General features: G+C 36.2%; 1 protein-coding gene across 3 annotated transcripts; it reads right to left on the reverse strand.

Annotated features, from left to right (window-relative positions):
* Window positions 1-1,851: 1,851 nt before the first annotated feature.
* LOC120767834 lies at window positions 1,852-16,388 on the reverse strand. Of its 3 annotated transcripts, XM_040094122.1 has the most exons (16): window positions 16,049-16,388; window positions 15,314-15,991; window positions 12,924-13,224; window positions 12,333-12,635; window positions 11,306-11,471; window positions 11,016-11,208; window positions 10,494-10,945; window positions 9,983-10,425; window positions 9,828-9,922; window positions 9,552-9,770; window positions 8,179-8,495; window positions 7,628-8,115; window positions 7,433-7,563; window positions 7,064-7,378; window positions 4,977-5,072; window positions 1,852-3,395 (listed from the first exon to the last, which is right to left on the reverse strand). In XM_040094122.1, the coding sequence occupies exons 3-16, from the start codon at window positions 13,136-13,138 to the stop codon at window positions 3,271-3,273; spliced, it is 3,558 nt and encodes a 1,185-aa protein (XP_039950056.1). In that variant the 5' UTR covers window positions 13,139-13,224; window positions 15,314-15,991; window positions 16,049-16,388; the 3' UTR covers window positions 1,852-3,270. The 3 variants fall into 3 exon arrangements, with proteins under 3 accessions (XP_039950056.1, XP_039950058.1, XP_039950057.1); XM_040094124.1 differs by having other exon boundaries at window positions 4,995-5,072; window positions 15,314-16,388; XM_040094123.1 differs by lacking the exons at window positions 15,314-15,991; window positions 16,049-16,388 and having other exon boundaries at window positions 12,924-13,324.
* Between the last annotated feature and the right edge of the window lie 4,433 nt (window positions 16,389-20,821).

Below are 20,821 nucleotides of genomic sequence, written 5' to 3' on the forward strand. Positions count from 1 at the left end.
AAAATAATTAGTTACTAAAAAATAATGAATAAAAAAATATTTACTAAAAGATAATTTATTAAACACAAAAAAAAATTACTAAAAAATAATTTATTAAAAAAAAATATACTTTATTAAGTTTTTTTCGTTGATTGTTGTTAAAAATCTAATTTCATTTCTCTGTTGATGACGATTGTTGACATAATTTGGGAATTTCTTGTTTGTTTAATTTCTTAATGGTGCTTTATTTTTTCGTTCTATTAGAACTTTATTGTATAAATTATTTTGTCGAGCCTGCGTAAATAAAAAAAAGCTTGTGGTAAATTTTCCAATTAAAAACTCACATTAAAATTTTGTGAATGGTATTTCTTTGCTTTTTAAGTTAGAATCAGCTCTGAATAAGATTTCCGTTTTTTCGCAAATCTTTTAATTGGATTTTAAATAATTTTTAGGTTAGAACGAAAAAAAAAATTTTTTTTAACTTAAAAAAATATTCAATCCGATGAGAAAGTTAAAAAAACGCTTTTTATAATTTTTTGTTTGTGGAAAAAACTAATTGTCCCTATCTAAAATTGTAAATGCGATTTTATGGTTTTTAGGTTAGAATATGTTTTTACCTTAGAATCAACTTTTTTTATATTTTTCCCTAATAGCAAACTTTTTTAAGTTAGGATATAATATGGCAATTTTCGCGAAACTGTGTTTTTGAAGTCAGTTGGCAAAATTTCTCGAGAACTAATTTTCATGAAATTTTACATAGGTCTTTGAGATACAATTCTTAAAAACTTGGACAAAGGACTGTTCGATGAAAACTTGTTGAAAATAAAAAATGTAGTGAAATTTTTATTTCTTTTGTAATAATGTCTGCCAAAAATCCAATTTTAAGATATTTTTCCTTCGTCTAAGTTCTAAGTTAAGGTTTTAACTAAAACACGTATTTTTATTGTCAACGTGAACGCATCTTTTTTCGAGCTGTCATCGGAAATGGCGTCGCAATGGCCAAGTTTAAAATATTTGTTTTTTTTTCAAAAATTTCAGAATTTCTTGGTTAATAGTGCAGTGTATGTTTGTAACAATAAAAAAATTCGAATAAAATATTTCGCTTTTTATATGAGAACAAATTGTTGAAAAAAGGCTGTTTTTTACCCAAGGAAACCCACGTAACCCCTTAAGTTAAACAAATACAATGATTTCAGGTCATTATCGTATATAAAACTCAGTTTCAAAAGACAATATTTTTGACATTCTTGCCCATTAAATTTTATTTAAAGTGCTTTCTCAATTTCGACTGGTTTCAAAATTGCATTTTTGTTTGTATTTTATTATTTTCTCACTGTTTTAAAAACACATCATTTTCCAATTGAGTTTGAATGCATTAGTGACCTTTTACAAGTGCTCACACACTACATACAAATATGATAATTCATTTTATTTTATTGTTATTTTTTATGAATTTTTATTATTATTAATTTTTTTATTATTATTTTTTTATTATTATTATTTTTTTTCAATAATGTTTTTTTTTCAATAATTTTTTTAATAGTTTTTAAATAATTTTTCAATATTTCATTTTTATATTTTTTTATTTATTTTTTTTATTTATTTTTTTTTATTTTTTTTTTTTAATAAATTTTTTTAATAATTTTTTTAATTTTTTTTTTAATGTTTTTTAATTTTTTTTAAATAGTGTTTTTTGCAATCATTTTTTTCAATATTTTTTCAAATATTTTTTTAATAATATTTTGTTAATAATATTTTCCCACTTTTTCGTTGATGTCGGCTGTAAACAAGTCTCATTTACGGCTGATGTGCCTAACATTTGTTATTGTTGTAATCGTAGAAGAAAATCTAACGTTCATAAAAATAAGTTCATTTGAGTGTTATTACAATTTCGGTGCTTTCCTACTAACTGCTTTAGTTTTTTTCTGCTAACTTTATTTGCTTTATAAAAAATGACTATGGAATACATACATATGTGTACATACCTTAAATAAATAAATGAGAATAATAATACTTTTTTTAACGGCTACATACATACTGTTGCCTAAATATATATTTATGTATGTATGCAGGTGCCAAATATTGCTTAAAAATATGGGAGCAAATATTTTTTAAAAATATATATCTTCAATAAATACATGTGTGTCTGTGTGTGTAGGTATGCTTAACAGTCTAAAGAAAACATTAGATGAAAGCCTGCATTCACAAATGCCAAAAGTATACATATTCTAAATAGTATAACCCAACATAGGTATTGCTAATTGTAGTTATAGTAGCTACGTTATAAATATATAATAAGTGTGTATGTAAGTAAGTGGAAGAGTTTTAGTAAATAAGTACATTAAACTACAAACTTAAAAATGTAATAATTTTTTGTTGACTAGGCACGCCTGCCTCTTTCGGTTTTTGTGGCGTTTTCTCTTTATTGTTTTACTAAAGTTTAATTAGTTACAGTCAATTTAAACATACACCAGTAAGTCTCGAAATTTTGGCTGTAAGTTCTACGACATAGTTGTTGGTACCAAAGTTGTTGACGAAAAGTTTTTAATTTTTTTTTATTTTTTTCTTTATTTTTAGCTCTTAGATGCGTGCAAGTCTGAACATTTTTATTATTTTTTTCTTCGAAAACGTTAAAAAATTGGAAGTAATTGTTGTTTTTGCTTTATTTTTATTCGTTTTTTTAGTTTTCTGTTTTTAGTTATGTGAAGCTGAACTGAGTTACGTCTTATATTTGCATAATCAATATTTAATTTTTTGTTCCTTTTTTAAATTCAGTCTTTAGTTTTGCGGCTTTGTGCATTTCTATACTCTGTGTATCGTATTTTTCAATTACTAATTTTTTAAATTTATTTTATTTATTCAATATTTTTTTTTTGTTTTCAATGAAATTTACGCGTAATTTTGTGTATTGATGCTTGTCGGTAATAATATTTTTTATGTATATTTTATGTAAAAATTTGTCTGGCATAGCATAACTAATGCTTCATTCACGCTGCTGTGTTCAATATGTACGTATGCATGTATGTATGTACCTATGTATATTATGTTTTAGCATCATATCAACGGCCTATAACTTACGCTTACTGTGAGTATATAACGATAATAAATAGTTGTTAATCGCTGGTGCAACACGGTTAGTTGTGTTTGTGTGTATATGTGTGGGTGTGTGGTTGGCTAAGTTTTCTTATGTGGTTTTATGGTTCTTCTGGATGGATGGGTAAGGTTTTGTGTGCTAATTGTGTAAATATTTCGTATATTTAATTAATTGCATGTTTGTTATTGTTGTTTTACTTATTGATCTAATGAAAAGTGTTTTGTTTTTTTCCATAAGCTTTTGAAAAGGCCTTTTTTCTTCTGAGGCTTCTGTGACGTATTGTTAAAATTGCGCGCCTGTTCCTTTGGCGTGGGTGGGAGTGCTAAATATGAAAAACAAAATTATTTCCATTATACGAATGTAAGAACTGATCAAATTTGACTCGGATTTGGACGATTTAACCGAAACATAAAAAAAAATATTTCTAGATTGGTGCAATTTTTTTATGTTTGTTTGAAGTTTTTATCTGTATTAATCAATCAGTGTGTTTGTTGTAACGGCAAAAACATTTCTGCAGTAATTACGAGGCATGGTGCTGAATTGACAGTCCTTGTCCGGTTGAAAATCCGGGCCCGTTTCGGTTACTTTGATCCGGACTGTCGTGGGAACGGGTCAATTAGTGTGTGATTGGCAGCTGTTTGTTAATACGCGAACAGTTTGTCTGCCGATTTTATGTTGGAGAAAAATTTAACGAATTTGCTTGAAATTTTGTGTTTGCAATAGAATCATCGTTACAGAATCGTTGAAAATATTGCAGAAATGTGTTGGGGCAGTCTACTTTAGCACGAATACAAATATTTGAGTGGCACAAAGCATTGAGTGAAGTTCGTGCAGCATGCAAGTCGTCCATCTGTTAATGATGATAACATCGAAACAGTGCTTGAAAATCACCCTACTGGAGCAGAGAATATCAAAATTTCTTATTGGCCGACTCAGCATATTTTGATTAATGTTATGAGGCGTGTCAAAACTAGACTCGTAGCAAAAGACCTGAATCTTTTGCAAAAAGAAATTCGAGTGTAGGTCATAACAAATATGCTTGGAAACATAGCTGAGACCTCTACATTCATCAAACGCCTCATTAAGTTTAAGAATCTGCCGATTGGCGCTCCAAAAACGAGTCGGAACCGGAAAAGCATAACAAAGTTGCTCTACAATCAATGTGAAGCTCAACGTTTTCTTTGATTAGCAGTCAAACACCAAACGCGAGTCATAGTTGTGTCACCATATCCACTAGATTTGGTTGCTTGAGATTTTTTCTGAGTCCATTGAAGCCATTAAAAGTCGTTTGATAAAGCACTGAACGCCATATTGTTTTTGTTGTTGTTGTAATGAGTATCTAATCCTCGTTAGGAATGGTAAGGATTAGATAAGTTGTCGTCGACGTCATCCAATGATAGTCCCAAACAACGTGCTGTTTCGACGGAGTCGAACCAAAAGGTGAGGGTTGTCAAATGAGTAGGGTTAGTGGGGTATGCATAGAAGTGGCCAGTGCCATGCGGAGACTCATTACGCACAGGGCATCTATTAGATATGTTGGGGTCTATTCTGGATAAGTAGGAGTATAACCTGTCCGAAGTCTGGTTGGCGTATTGTGATGAGATGATTTCTGTGAAACCACCCTAGCAGGAACTGCTTAGAGAGAAGTTCATTATGCTCCTTAACTGGGAGCATACGGGCCTCACTATGCAGGTGTTCGTTAGGAGACATCAAGAGCCATCCTGTCCAAGTCCTTCACAGACGATTCTTACAGCAAATGTAAGGAAAAATTGGACCATGCTTTGGCTACTTGTATAGGCTCAAAATGTGCTTATTTTGATAATAAATACTTGTAGTTAAATTAGTAAAAATAATTTTTTTTGTCAGTCCGAGTCAAATTTGATCAGATGATATTGTTAATTACTTCGAAAACGTTGCTCACCAGTTTCTTGTTCGAATGGTAGATTTCCATCCAAAGTGGTATCCGAATATGGCTTGCCCTTGCGCTCTTTAGTGTTCTCTGTGAAATAATTATTGTTATTATAATTAGTCGAGTTATATTGTTTATTATTTTAGTAAGAAGAAAAAAAATTATTGTCTAGTTCTAGTTTGAAGCGTCTTTATATTTTTTTATATAACAAGTTAGATAGAGACTATATTATCTATATTAAGTATTGATAGTGAGGCCGCAGAGTCTGTTAAAATTGGTAAAAGATGACTACTCCTCTTTGACTTAGCAACTGAACTCCATCTGGCATCGGCCTAAATCGGTCTATACATGGCTAATTCGCCTACAAGATTAACCTATCTATTTCAAGCTCTTCGAAGTGCTAGTTCTTCTTTCTAGAATGAAGAGATAAATTTGTGTTCCTTGTCTGCTGGAGAGGTGAAGGATTATATAAAAAATTTTTTCATATTACAAATACACTCTGAAGTTTCAGAATGGTCGAAGAACGGTGTGGCAGCCACTCATTCACTATTTTGGGATACTTCTAACAAAATAAATATTTGATAAGTATTTTTTCTTATAAGAACTACACTACAAAGTTTAACAATAGTTGAAGAATGACAACCACTAAAACAGTTTTCCTAAAACTTGAAGACTTAACAAGATTCGAGTCCACGATCCGCAGTTTAGTATACTTTCAACAAAATAACAAACGAGTCTGTGTATTAAAAAAACGGATAGATAAGAAGAGGCCCTATCAAAGGTCTAACTTCAAGCAACATTTTGTGGATAGCACTACTGCGGTCTGTTGATTGGAGACAATTGTAAAATAGTTGAAATTGTTGTTGCTTGGGTGCCTGGCCAAAGCGAAATCACTGGAAACTGCAAAGCTAACGAGCTCCCAAGTAGCGGTATTTTCGGCCTAATTACAAGGTAGTGGTGAGGAGTCGATTGTCTTACGCTAAGACCTACCGATCTAAATGAGGTTAGATCTCCTTGCGCAGTTTGGTTGTCTTCCTGCATCTTAGCACTGAACCTATGGACCTCGAGTGAGCTTAGCAGGCATTTGTCGATCACTAGCTTTTGTGTCAAGAGGTCAACTGAAATACATGCCCTCAACAAGGTTTATCTTGTCGCAATCGTAGGATTTTTTAATGCACATTATGCAAAAGGCATCCATCCGGTAAAAAATATTTATAATATCTTATCCAACGCAAATTGACAAGTTGTATGGAGTAAGGTGAGGTAGAAACATCCAAGCACTTTTTCCTCCATTATTCAGCTTTTTCAAGACTGAAGTTGACATCATGGCAGTGAGATTCCTATTTGCGATTATAATTTGATCGGATTTAACCAAACCTAATCTAGGATCAGTCTGGGAACTTTATCACGACAATGTAAAAATGCAAATTTCAAGATCCTATGTAAAGTTTCAGTTAGTGGGGATAGGCAAGGTGGTGGCTTGCTTACTATGTTTAGAATTATGGTCAAATGAGAGATAATGTCTAAAAAGGAACGAAAAACGTTTGTGGAGTCCAGAAGCCTAGCGTTTTTCTGAAAAGGCGCAATAACTTTTAGGATATGGTAATAAATCTTCTTCTTTTGCAAGAGAAAGGTTCTACGGAAGATTTATGGTCCTTTACGCAGTAGCAACGACAAATACCGCAGTCAATGGAAAGAAGAGTTGTATGAAATATACGATGACATCGAAATAGTTCATCGAATTAAAAGACAGCGGCTACGCTGGGTAGGTCATGTCGTCCGAATGGATGAAAACATTCCTGTTTTGAGAGTATTCGACGCAGTACCCGCCGGCGGAAGCAGAGGAAGACTAAGACCTCCGCTCCGTTCGAAAGATCAGGTGGAGAAGGATCTGGCTACACTTGGAATCTCCAATTGGCGTCAAACAGTTATAGCCACGTAAGCTATGTCTACGCCAATAAAGAAGAAGAAGAATACATCTTCACGCTATTTTGTGATCAAAAGTAATGTAGCAACGTCTCAACTATTTACCGAACTAAATATTTGGAAGGAGGGTTGGACTAACACATACTGTTACTTACTTTTCTTCGCAATCAAAAGGCTTGTTACGCGACGCAGAGCTTCTCTTGGTGATTTATTTAAAAATGAGGGCGTCAAATTTGGTGGCAAAGTCAATGGTTTTCTTGACTGACCAGTCCCAGACATGCCAGCTGCACTATCCCAAACGCGCGACGAACTGAGACGATCAATATTCTCGGTAGATGCGGGACGCATGGAACGTTGTTTGGGATACCAGCCGCGCGCCGGTGCGCCAGCCATGCGCAACATCTCGTTCGATGCAAGCGCGTGATTCATGGAACGTTGACGGCACATGCCAGCACCGAAGGTGTTGCCACCTGGGAGAACAAAAACGTTATAGAACTGTTATTTCTAATAACAAGTGTGCATACCTCCCGGAATACCGCCCATGGTGTTACCCATATTAATACTATGTGAGGTGCTGGAACGAGGCGCTGTACGCGAACCACTTATGGCACTTTCGGGTTGACGTCTGAACGGTGTGCGCGGTATGTCACAGCTTCTGCAAAACGATCGAGGAAGGCATGAGCAGCGTCTATTAGTTAAATGCGTTGTACTCTACTTACCCTCTTGCAAAAATTGGTGTCTCCGGCAGACTGCATGAAGTTTGCAAACGCAATTCTTCGCGTGGTGACTGTTTCAGACTACGCTTGGTGCCATAGGAAACATAACGTTTCGTTGAATACGAGCCATCATATTGTGATCCCGTTGGCGTAGTAATACCACTACCGTAACCTAACATTTTCGGCGATCGCTTCTTATAATGCGAATCAATGGACCAAGATTTCATCGTATTCGCCGAGTGGCCACGATGTGGGGGCACAACCGGTGGCATATTTTCAAAAGCAGGCGGTGGTAATGGTGGCAATTCGTTGCTGAGATAACGCAAAGCGCTCATATTGTCACGATTTCGTCGTTCCTCGCCGCCCAACGAGGACGGCGTATGTATTTCGGCAGTTGTCGTTTTCTTAAAGCCTTTGCCAAGGCTACGGTTGCTCTCGTTTACTAGGATCGGATCTTTCGGAGATGGTGGCAGTGGCAGAGCATCATAATCCTAAAAAATGATTATACACTTTGCAATATTGTGGCAAGCCTTGAAGATCTAAGTTATACTTACGAATAGATCGGGATTTGATGACGGTGGCGAAGGCGGCAATGGACCAAACGCGCTTTGAGACAATAACATCTCTTTGGCACTCTCAGACTTATGCACACCGGGACGAAATTCGAGTGGACGTTTATGATGTGCACCACCTTCAACGATGCGTACGGCGGCAATATCTCCACGTAGCAGTGCATTAATATTGCCATCGACCTTGTCTGTATCTTTACCTGGCGCTCCACTATAGCTAAAGTCACTGTATTGTTCCTCTTCCTCTTCGAGTGTTGGTGCAAGATCGGTGCGTGGAGTCGTTGTTGTTGAGGAGCGGAGGTCTGTAAGCGAGTTTAAGAGGGTATTTCATATTTTTGGATAATCGATAAAAATATAAGTGGTTAATCCTAGTAAGAAACTATTTTAATCAAGCCTTGGAAAAAATTACACATAACGTAGCGTACTAAGACCATATATGGACACCTTGATCTCTTTAATTTTCTTCTCTTTGTGAATTATTTTGATTTGAGAACCATTTTCAGAGATATATGTATTAGACAGAACTAAAGAAGTATCTTAGCGAACAGCATATTCGAGATAATAAAAAGTAAATTTTTTAGATTCAGACTCTATTTATATGGCATAAATCATAAGGAGTTGCCTTTATGTCGCTATGTCTGAATTTGGTATCCCCGCAAAACTAATGAGACGGTGTAAACTGACGTTGAGCAATACCAAAAGCTCCGTCAGGATTGGCAAGGACCTCTCCGAGCTCTTCGATATCACACGAGGTTTCAGACAAAGCGACTCCCTATCGTACGATTTCTTCAAGAGAAACTAATTCGAGCTGCAGAGGTTAATCGAGAAGGCACAATCTTCTATAAGACTGTAAAGCCGATGGTATTGGTCATTGGTCTCAACATCCGCGCCGTTAGTTCTACTTACTCCAGATTGGATAAAGAAGCGAAGCGAATGGGTCTGTACTGAACGGGAGAAAAACAAAATATTTCCTGTCATCAAACAAACAGTCGTCGCTACTTGGCTCCCACGTCACTGCTCACAATCATAACTTCGAAGTCATAGATAATTTCGTCTATTTTGGAACCTGCATTAACACCAACAACAATGTAAGTTCTGAAATTATTTGACGCAATGCCCGCTGGGGGAAGCAGTTGGAAAGATCAGGTGGAGAAAGATCTGGCTACACTTGGAATCTCCAATCGGTTCCAAATAGCGAAAAGAAAGAACGACTGGCGCGCTGTTGTAAGCTCGGCTAAAACCGTGTAAGTGATGTCTACGCCAATAGAGAAGAAGAAGATAAATCTTTTCGATTAAACATACTGCACAAAGGCATCGTACACTAAAACAATTCCTGCCTAAAATCTTTTTGTTCTCACCCGAAAACTCTTGTCCTTTTAAGCAGCCTGCTGCATCATTCTTGTAGCCATACATATTGCACGCATCAAAACTATTTTTACCCGAAATAAAGGTTGCAACTTCGTTAGGCTCATTTTCTTCAGTTTCTTCATAACTCGAAGACTTTGTGTTGATCGAATCGGTGCTACGTCTCTTGGGTTCTCTATTAAGTGATGTCTTCTTAACAGGGACAAGAAGTTCTTGAAAAAAGTAGCAAATTAAATAAGAGTTCATGGTAATGCGGGAAACAAACTAACCTTCAGACGACGAACGGTCGCCTTTATGCACAGCCAGCATTTCTTTGGTAAAAATATTTGGTAATTGTGGCTCGAGATTTAAAGAAAGACGATCACTATAAAAGTACACAAAATCGAATTATTTATGTGAAAGTTTCGTTTGAAATACAATTTACCGCGGTGATGGCAAGGTTGGCCCTTGTGGCGCTAATAATTCTCCGCTATGCCTAACGTTCGCGTTTAATGTCTCACTCGGCCTACAGTTTTCATGACCCTCCATGGAAGAGAACTCTTCATAGTCGCTTTGGTCGCGTGTATCTACGCGATCGAGCGCTTCAGCATCCTTTTGAAATATATCCATTGCTGTTGGTGGTTTATTTGTGGGCCGTCGTATGATAAAAGTACCTTTACCCAACATACTCGTATTCCCGTGTCGATACATGCAGTGATTTAAAATATCCCCAGAGGATGTTGTGTATTGATCGGACCCATCCAAGGCGTCTATAACAATCGGTTCTCGGCGATAAGCGCGTTCATTTTCTTTGGTGTAAAAGACGTCACTAGCCACAATGGGTAAGGGGTAAACACCATTCTCCGTTGTAGCAACACAATCGAGAGTCTGGAAGCGTTAAAGCATATTGTGTATAAGAAACTAATTAGTTGTGAGCGCGTTTCAAAACAGCTTACATGCTTTCGTGTCGATTTCTTTTTCGCTGAACTTTTCGACTTCTTTTTGTTACTCTTAAAATGTATTTCCCACGCAATACCGGTTTGTTTGTGTGGTGAGGAGTGCGATGTAATTGGCGATAATGATTGCTCTTCAATTGAATCGTCCGAGAAATCATCTTCACTTACTAACCTAAATTCATTTGCAATGTTATCCTTACGTATATATGGCTTTTTCAAAATATTATTTGGTATATCCAACGCTTTATTATCCATCAGACCAATACAATTCGAACTTGACGACGACGATGAAGAAGAGATCGAGGACAAAGGATTAAGTATATGGCAAACTTCTTTGTGTTTCTCAACGGAGGATAATATACGTTGTGGACGATTGGATACGCGCTTATTCTCTGAAGGTGGTGAATAGCGGCCAGGGTATATTGTAACGGGATGCTCATTTAGAATTGGCTCTATAATAGTTAAGAGTAGAAAACAAAAATTTTGAGGTATACTAAAGCCAACACAAATCCCAATTATTACCTGGCAGTTTCGCCAATCCTCCACGTAATACCGCATTATGTACCGCACTTATGTCAATACCCAGCTTATTACGTTCACCATTACAGCTAACGCCACGCGTAGTTTTACCATCCAATGATGTGGAGCGCGCACCGCAACATGGCAGACTGGAGTAGTTGTTGCTCGTCAGTGCCGAGGCTGGACGCGCTTTTGGCTGTAATTAAAATGTGTGTATTTACTTACTGTCCTGAGAAACTCTGACCTATATAGGTATTCTAGTATCAGAAGTACATATGTATAAGCATATTTACCAATGTGGATTGTATAATATTCTGTTCGGCAGGTGTTTCCAGGCTTTGGCAGGTAACATCTGTAGTGTTGTTAAATTCGTGAAACTCTTTAGTTGGTGTGGTAATGGGTGGTACATTACTGCCAATACTGCTCTGAGAGACGTTCTCGAAATCTTGCTTATGCATGCTGAAAGTTGGAATAAAAAATATTTTAGAAAAAGTTTTTGTAGAACAAGGAAACTAGATCTTTCTACAAAGCATAGGTGGAAACTGGTCAAAGGTCTAATTTAGACGAAACGTTTTAAAATGAAGATAATATTTTTATTCAAAAGATTATGCCAGAGGCTAAGCATGCTAAAGATCGTTCCCCGTATGTGTTCTAGAGGGAAGCCTCGACTTTTGGTAGAGTTAAGCGAAGAAAACTAAACTTCTAGACCGTATAGTGGTAGATCAATGAAATACTTATGTATATACAAAAGAAATATTACTGTTAGACTGAAAAATTTAACGTTTGAAGTTTTGACTAAATACTACAACAGTTTAGTCGAGTAATAAGAACCAAAACTCTACCATCGAATCGAGTAGAGAAGAATTTGAAGAAAAAGAATCCGAGTTTGTTCGTTGACTACCGAAGAAGACCATAGACAATCGGATGGCATAACCTTTCAAAACCTACATTATATTATATACATATTTATTATATCAGTATTAAAAAATTAACCCTGTTTTCCCGTCCCGTGATATTGACTAGATCTTCTGTTTAGTAATTTCTTTAAGCGGAAACTCTACGAACATGGCTGAAGAGAGCTCTATTCAGCTTAAAATGAAATAAAACGCTATTAACTTCAACGGAATCACAGTATATCCCTACACCGGAACTAGGGCATCCATTAAGAAGGCGCAAGCGATTGTGTGCGCCAGTTAGAAAGCGAAACACATCACAGCTTTTCATAGGAAACAAGAAAGCACTACACTTTAGATAACCGTCTATACAAATTAATCACACTTCCACCGCACACACAATCCTTTTCAATGTGCTGCTACTCACTTCTTGCGACTAAGGCTCATGTAGCCATCGTCCTCAGATTGATTTTCACCATTACCACCTGCGTTCGCTGGCTTTGATGTATCTTCGAACTCAGAGATTATATCATCTAGCACCTTAATAGGTTCGGGTATTTCGTCTGGTGAAAAATTGCTATGCGCCTCTGGTCGCTGTGTTTCTGTGGCGGAGGATGAAACAAGTGTTGTTGTTTGCTCCACTGGCTCGAGCTGCTGCTGTTGCTGCGCTTGCTGCTGTGGCTGTTCGTCCACCGCGACCTCTGCCTCTGCCTGCTCTGTCTTTTCGTGACTGTTGATTAATTAAATCAGAAAGAAATTCAATTAGTTTGCGTTACGAAGATGACGACGATGATGATGAGCAGCGACACTGCATAAAACTAAACGCTACGAAAAAATATGAGAGAGGGAGTCAAAATGAGAGCGTACACATGAAGCGGCGGGTGGAAAATGAATTGCTGTGGGTGATAAATGGCTTGTACAACAAAGTACATATATGCATGTGAAAATATTTGGTTTTATATTTTTTACTCTGTGTAGGTAATGTGTATTTGTATGTGTGTGTGTGTGTTTGTCATACCACGGTGTTGCACCAAAATCCGCTTTGGAGTCAACGTCTTCGTTTTCGTGGACACCAGGTGACGTTGCCGCTTCGGAATCTGCATTATTTGTTTGTATTGATTCTTCATCGGCTTGCGACTCCGCTAGATTGCTGGAATTTGCACAATTGCTAATCGACTCATCGGAACAGTTATTCGATTCATTTGTATGCAATAAATCCGAGGAGGTGGCCATTATTTCGTATTTATTTGTTATTATTATTAATTTAAGTTATTTTTATTTTATTTTATGTTAAGCGTAGGTTAATAATTTATAAAAATCTGCATTCGGGGAGCGTGGAAGAGAGCGTGAGAGCGAAAGAGCAGGTGGAAAAATTATTTTAACTGTATTTTGTGTTTTTTTTGTATTATTTTTATTTTTTAACTACACTCATTTTTATGCACTTAACATGTGTATGTATGCATGTATATGGACTGCTTGCTTGCATATGCATTTCTATTTTAATTGATAGCACTTTTCTGTGTCACTTGTTTAACTATTTGCAATTAGCTTGCGCAATGTTTGCACAAAAAATATTGTTGCTATTGTTTTTTAATACGCTGAACAGGGTTTATCAAGTTTGTAACATGCAGAAGGAAACGTTGGAGACCCTATAATTATATACATATGTAAATAAATGATCAGCGTGTTGAGTTGTGTCGCTATAGCTGCCCCTCTATCTGTACATACACGAACTAGCCCCTCGGTTTTTGAGATATCAGTCTGAAATTTCGTATACGTCCCTTTGCTTCCAAAAAGCTGCTTATTTGTCGGGATCGGCACTATTGAATCACTATAGCATATAGCTGTCATACAAATTGGCTGATCAAAATCAATTTCTTGTATGGAAAACTTTTTTATTTGAAAAGATAACTTCACAAAATTTTGCGTACATTTTTATCCAAAGCAACGCTACAATCTGCGAACAAATTGTTAAAATCAGACCACTATAGGATATAGCTGTTATCAAACATAGCCATCAAAAACAAGTCCTTATATGGAAGACTTGTTTATTTGACGAGATATCTTCGCGAAACTCGGCGTAAATTATTTTTCACAACAGTGCTATAATCCTGAATAAATTGTTCAGATCGAATCACTATAGCATATATCGGCCATATAAACGGACCGAGTAAAATCGAGATTTTATATGGAAAACTTTGTTATACGACAATATTTCTTTACAGAAATCAGCATAGATTACTCTCCAAGTACACACAACATATTCCGAACAAATTGCTTAGATCGGATTACTATAGCATATATCTGTCATAAAATATGTACAATCAAAATCAAGTTCTTGTATATAAAACTTGTTTATTTGACGAGATATTTTCACGAAATTCGGCATATATTATTACTCAAGACAAGACTACAAGCTCCGAAGAAATTGCTTAGATCGGACTACTATAACATATAGTTGTCATACAAACTGGCTGATCAAAATCAAGTTCTTGTATAGAAAACTTGTTTATTTGACGAGATATCTTCACGAAATTTGGCATATATTATAACACAAGGCAAGGCTACAATCACTGAATATATTGCTCACATCGGATCATTATAAGGTATAGCTGCCATACAAACTGTTCGATCAAAATCAAGTTAAAGATTTTTTATATCCGTTTGTGCAATAAAAATGCATTATATTATAATTTCGTTGTATTATAACTTCGGTTCCGAAGTTAACTTTTTTTCTTATTTAATAGCATTTAGCTAACGCAATGTTTGCAAAATAAATGTATTTTTTTATTTAATTTTTTTTTTTGTATTTTTTTCACAGCTGCACAATTATATATTCAAATGCATATTTTCACACTTTTTTATATATAAATATATAATTAGCATTTTTATACACACATATGTATATGTATATGTATATAATTAGTTAGTTGCACCGGCAATAGCTGCTAATCGTTGCATTAGCCGTGCGTCATAAACACTCAAACGCGCACTTTGCTTTGAGCAGCGGTAATTAATACTCTGAGTAGGCACACAATTGTCTATATGTAACTAGAATATGCACAAACATGCTTATAAATGCCTTTAAAGATATGTACATATGTATGTATGTATATAAAAATAAGCATATACATACATATGCCTGTTTTACAACGGGGTACATAATTTTCACAAAACCTTGCTGTCTATTTGGAGTTTGCTTTTTGCACTCACTTATTTTCTTATTTTTTTCATACATATGCATGCATTTAAGCTCATTTCAGTTAATCAATGTATTTGCGAAACACTTTTTTGCTTGCTGCACGTACAGCACATACACACACAAACACTTATGCATACATACATACACATGTAAGTGTATCAAAAAAATATTTTGACTTTTTCACTTTGCATAGAAGTAATATTTACCCGGAAAATCAACAACTACATTTATATATGTGTGTGTTTATGTATGTAACAACAATTTCTGGCTTTTCCTTTTATGCCCAGCGAAACAGAAATGTTTCCACAGCACCACCAGCAAATAAAATCAGGGAAAATATATCAAAGTGCGGCGATGAATGAATTCAATTCTGCAATGCAACCGGACAGTGTGCTGTTATTATTCCTGTTGTTGTCGTTGTTGTTGTGTAGCTGCTGATACTGCTCTTAACACTGCCGCTACTGCGGCTGCTGCTGCTGCTGCTGCTATTTTGGCTGTGGATATGGCTATGGCTGTGACTGTGACTGCTGAAGTATCGGAGTCTGGCATCGATTTTTTCATATTTTTGTGAGCAGCGCCTTTACAGGATACTAAACTCGACGTCGTCGCTGTTGTTGCTGTTGTACTTGTTGTTGTTGTAATACTTAATGCCGATGTTTTGTGTTATACTTGTTGTTGTTGTTGTTATTGTTGCTGTTGTTGTTACTGCTTTTCTTGGCTATGCCGCTGCCACCACTGCCGCTGTTGCTGCTGCTGCTGCTATTTGCTATTGCTGCTGTAGCTCATGTAAAATTGCTGCTTCGTTTGGGGGAGTTTGAACGCACGGCGCTGACTTCGTTTCGTATCCAACTGTGAAAGGTCACTTTGGTGCAAATACAACACATCTGAAACACAAACTCGCAAATAACATACGAATTTTTTTTTACCGTTATCACTCACACATATTTTGTGTTAATAGCAACAGACTTTCCGCTTAGACATAAAGATTTTCGACTTTACCGACATTTATGAGCGCGCACACAAAGCAGTCCACATAACTGCAGCATAAACCCTTACGTCGTATACATATACACATCCATACATACATACATACATATAACACATATGTTTGCTTGCGTGTGCATAAACAATTTTCAGGGGAAACGACGAGCACTTTTCCTTTCCTTTTGAACGGTCCGCGCCTGCATTAGTCGCTTCGTGAGCGTGTGTTGTTGTGCGCGTATGTGTGATGTGTTTGTTGTTGTTGCTTTATGCGTTTTGCCATTTTCCTTTCTTTTTTGTTTAGAGGCTTTTGTTTAGTTCTGGATTTTTATTTTATTTTTTGCATATACATACATACATACATATGCATGTCCGATTTGCATACCGTCCCGTCGCGTATGTGTCTTTATTTAGCGGCTTTCTCACTTATCTGTTTTATCGATTATTTTGACTTTATGCTTGCGCGTTAAGTTTTGTGACGACGCATTCTATGCAATATACTTGCTGCTTTTGTTCATTTCCGTATTCCCCCGAAAAAGCAAAATTTTCTGCTTCTTTTTTGCTGTTGTTGTTGTTGTGGTTTGTATTCCCAACTTTGCAAATTTCGCAAGCACAGCTCGAGCGCGTACACAGCAAGTTTGAGTTACATTATTAGACTGAGTACGGTATGTGGTTGGCGCTGTCGTCGAGGCTGTCACCAGCATTGTTCATTGTTGGTTGAGTCAAATTAGGGAAAAAAAGTATCTAACAGCAATCTGTGCGCAGTCACATGCGTTTGTGTGTGTGGGTGTGTGTTGGGTCGTCTCACTATAGGGAGCATGTGAGCGCGCATACTGTTAGATACTCGCACTAATAAAGCAAATCACTTAACGCTCTAAAGTCGCGCACAGTCTGTCACTTCTACTTTTCTTTTGCACTTTTCTTGATTTCGGCCCCTTTTCTCGGGCTGCACACACGCATTCACATACATAACATATGGGCTTACATCTGTTTTCCACCCCAGCATGGCAGACACGCTATTGTCGGTCAATTTTCTACGCACAAAATACCTCCAGCTGTGTTGTACAGACTTAATTGCCAGTGAATTACATAATAAAAATATTTACTGCACTTAGTACATATGTATGTATGTATGTATATTTATTATATGATTTAATTTTAGAAATAAGTCAATAAGTTTACTATAATATATTAGGTAGTCGAAAAAGTTTTTTCGTATTTCTATTCAACCTCAACTTATTTTTTTTATAGATATTTATACATTATTCCATCAGTGTAAATCGAAATTTCGAAATTTCCAGAACGGAAGCGAGGAACCATTGTTGTATTACACGAACTTATATAACATCGTCTGCGCAAACTTCCCAAATTTCATTGATGGCTTGCTTGGCATTCTTTCCTTTTTTATACAGAAATTTCAAAATATAGCGAATTTCTTCATTATTTTCACTCATTTTTGAACAGCTGTAACTTTTTTTCAACTTTCCCGAATTTATGAGCATCGTTCATATAGCCTTTTCTGGTTTTCCAATTTTGTCTTGTAACGCTTTCGAGTGTGTAGTTGAGATTTCGCAGCAAACCAGATCGCAGTTCCAATCTTCTTTTCGAAGTAGCATTATCAGCTCTATTAGGATTCGGCCTGACGTAATAATGCCTTTCAATCGCCTTCTGCACCGAGTTCTGACACTATTTCTTCTACATAGTTATTCCACCGGGGACACGGTCTATTACCATCGATTTTCGTTTCGTAAACAGTCGTTGACAGCCCTTGACCGGATATAAAATCAGGTTGCGTTCCGGTCAAGTAGACCCGACTGTCGTGGTAATGAATCAACATTATCTTTTCCTCTGCTTGATCCCAATTATTTTATCGCTTCCCTCCTTGTACCAATGGTTAGCTACTTCGGGATCTGCGGAGTAGTGCTCTAGTCATGGGTACAACGCAATTCAATACATTGGACCTAAATATGGATTGTGGTAGACCTTGATAAGAGTCCATGTAAAAAGAAATCCAAGTAAAGACTACAAGAACACCCAGAAATGAAACTACAAGCTCACCAGATATTGAGCCGACGATAGAAGGATGGAGTCATGTGTAGAAGTTCACGCAAAGTATTTCAAAGTGAAATCGATGGCCTTTCAAGGCGATGCATTATTAAGTCTGGCAATTTTTGCTATAGACTACATTATTTTCTTCATAACAGTATTTGAAAGATATACTCCAAAAACGCCATAACATACATCATTTCGATTGTTTCTTAAAACTAAAGAGTGATTTTTTAATATAAATTGAATCCATTCTTTTGTATCGGTTTTTTTTAACGAGATATTCCGTATTAAAGGGGATATACTCTTAAAGTACTTTAAAAAATTATTAGATCTTAAAGCTCGTAAAGCGGAAGATATCTGCTATAAATAATAAGCTTCTAATCCAACAACTGCATAAAATACTTCCGAAAGAATTCTAATCAGCTTTTGAAAATTGTAAACCGCCATTGGATTTTCACTTAAACCGCTGGCTAGATCGTGACGTCTGTATGGATGTAAACACTCTAGCTCTGAAAGTATTCGACGCAAAACCCCTCGGTTGAAGCAGAAGCTCTCCACTCCGCAGATCAGGTGGAGAAGGACCTGGCTGCACTTGGTATCTCGAATTGATGGAGAAGATCCATCTTCGCTAAAGAAATTTTGTAAAGCGCCATTAGATTTCTCCCTAAACTCTAGAACTCTACACTTCCTCACAGGCTTTTGAAAGTTGGGCTCTTTCAGTTCATCTTAAAGATGGTGAATAGTGAGTGTATTCGAACTATGAACTTCATTTCTAAATCTAATTTTGATTAAGATAATCTACGAACGTCTTCTTGATTCAAGATGCAAATCTGTAATGGTAAAACAGATAATGGTAAATGCAACTGTAATGGTAAAAAACAAATCAAGCTTGGTAGACTGGGCCCATTTTTTCGAAATGTCAGATCGACTAACCAATTGTAGTGAAAGATGAAAAAACGAATTAAAAAATTTCGATTATTGGTGCTATTGATTATACATATGTATGTATATATTAATGGTAAGGAAGCCGCGGTCTTTGCAAAGTACCATGCAAAAACAAAGAAAACCTCTGGTAATTCGAACTAGTCATGCCAAAACAATTTTAAGGTACCGCTCATATAGTTCGTTCATGCCAGTTGGCAAAGAAAAAAAATGCATGCGAGAGCTTGCGAATAAAGTTTTTGTGACTTTTGAGTACACATTTGCTATTTTTGCTGTCGCACTCAGCGCTCGCCAAAATCGTCCAGAATACGCGTGCGCAGTAATTAGCTCCAGTTGAATTTGATTGAATTGTGCACATATGACAAGCACTTGAGCGCTGGAGCAGGAATTGCTACAATGAGCATAACAGAGTGCGAGTAGATTTGGAAAATTACAATGACTGTGAAAAGTATGTGTACAAATGAGCAATTTACATGTAAATGTTTATTATTCGTAATTTCGCAAAGGCAAAAATAGAAAAAAAACTAAATTACGTAGGCACTCACAATTAATGAATTCTAATTACATTAAAGATGTTAATTTATTTGTGTACTGCTATTTTTGTAAGCTATTTTCGTTAGATACAATTGATTTAAATATTCATGTTGATGATTATTTACAAGGAAGGTATTGGATGTAGGCGATTAACGGTAGTGATTCAAGGCGGATGAAAGTTAGTTGTTTATTTGAAAATAGTTCGTTTATTTTAAAATCGGTTGTATTTTGTGTTCTGGAAAATTTAAATTGATTGTTCATTTAAAGAGAGGAAAAGTCTCTTAAATGTAAATGTGATAAAGAAGATAACAAATCTTAATGCTAAATCTTTCAAAATATTCCAAAGCCGTAAGTAAATTCATCGCATAAACTATATTTTTTATTTTGTAATATAGGGTGATTGAATTCGAAGTTCCCTAAAGAAGTCCTTTAAAGAAAAACACAGAAACTGCAAATTAATGGGAAATGTTTATTATCATTCGAAAGAACATTCTATGGCATTTATTTTTTGAGTATTATCTCTTTCAAATGTTAGCAGCGGCTCCGTCTCAGATGGTCCATCCGTTGAGTCCAATTTTCGATGACTCGTTCGCGCATTTCGACTGGTAACTGGCGAATGACACGCGTGATGTTTTGCTCCAAGGCCTGAATTGTTTGCATAGACTTTAGACTTCAACCCAACAGGAAAAGTTCTAACGGTGTGATATCACACAATCTTGGTGGCCAATCGACCGGCCATAAACGTGAAATTATCTGCTCACCGAAGTATTCTCTCAATGAATTCATTGATTTTTGCGATGTATGGGAAGTGACACCGTCTTCCTGAAACGAAATGTCGCCGAGATTACGAGCTTCAATTTCAGGCATCAAATAGTCGGTTATCATGGCGCGATAATGGTCGCCATTGACGGTAACGTTCTCAACGGAATCATTTTTGAAGAAATATGGATGGATGATTCTACCGGTCCACAAATCACACCAAAACGTTGTTTTTTCTGAATGAAATAGCAGCTTTTGAATCTCATCAGGTTGGTCTTCATCGCAAGGGCGTCAATTTTTCTGGTTTACGGGCTTCATCGCTAAACAAAATTTGGCTCGAAAGCGTCGATCGTCTTGTAACTTTTCAAGAGCCTATAGAGCGAAGTAATGTCTCTTGGGAAAGTCGAGCGACTTTAGTTCTTACACAAGCTGTATTTTGTACGCTTTCA

The sequence above is a fragment of the Bactrocera tryoni genome, chromosome 2 (genome assembly GCF_016617805.1).
Source record: "Bactrocera tryoni isolate S06 chromosome 2, CSIRO_BtryS06_freeze2, whole genome shotgun sequence".
Classification (NCBI taxonomy): Eukaryota; Metazoa; Arthropoda; class Insecta; order Diptera; family Tephritidae; genus Bactrocera; species Bactrocera tryoni.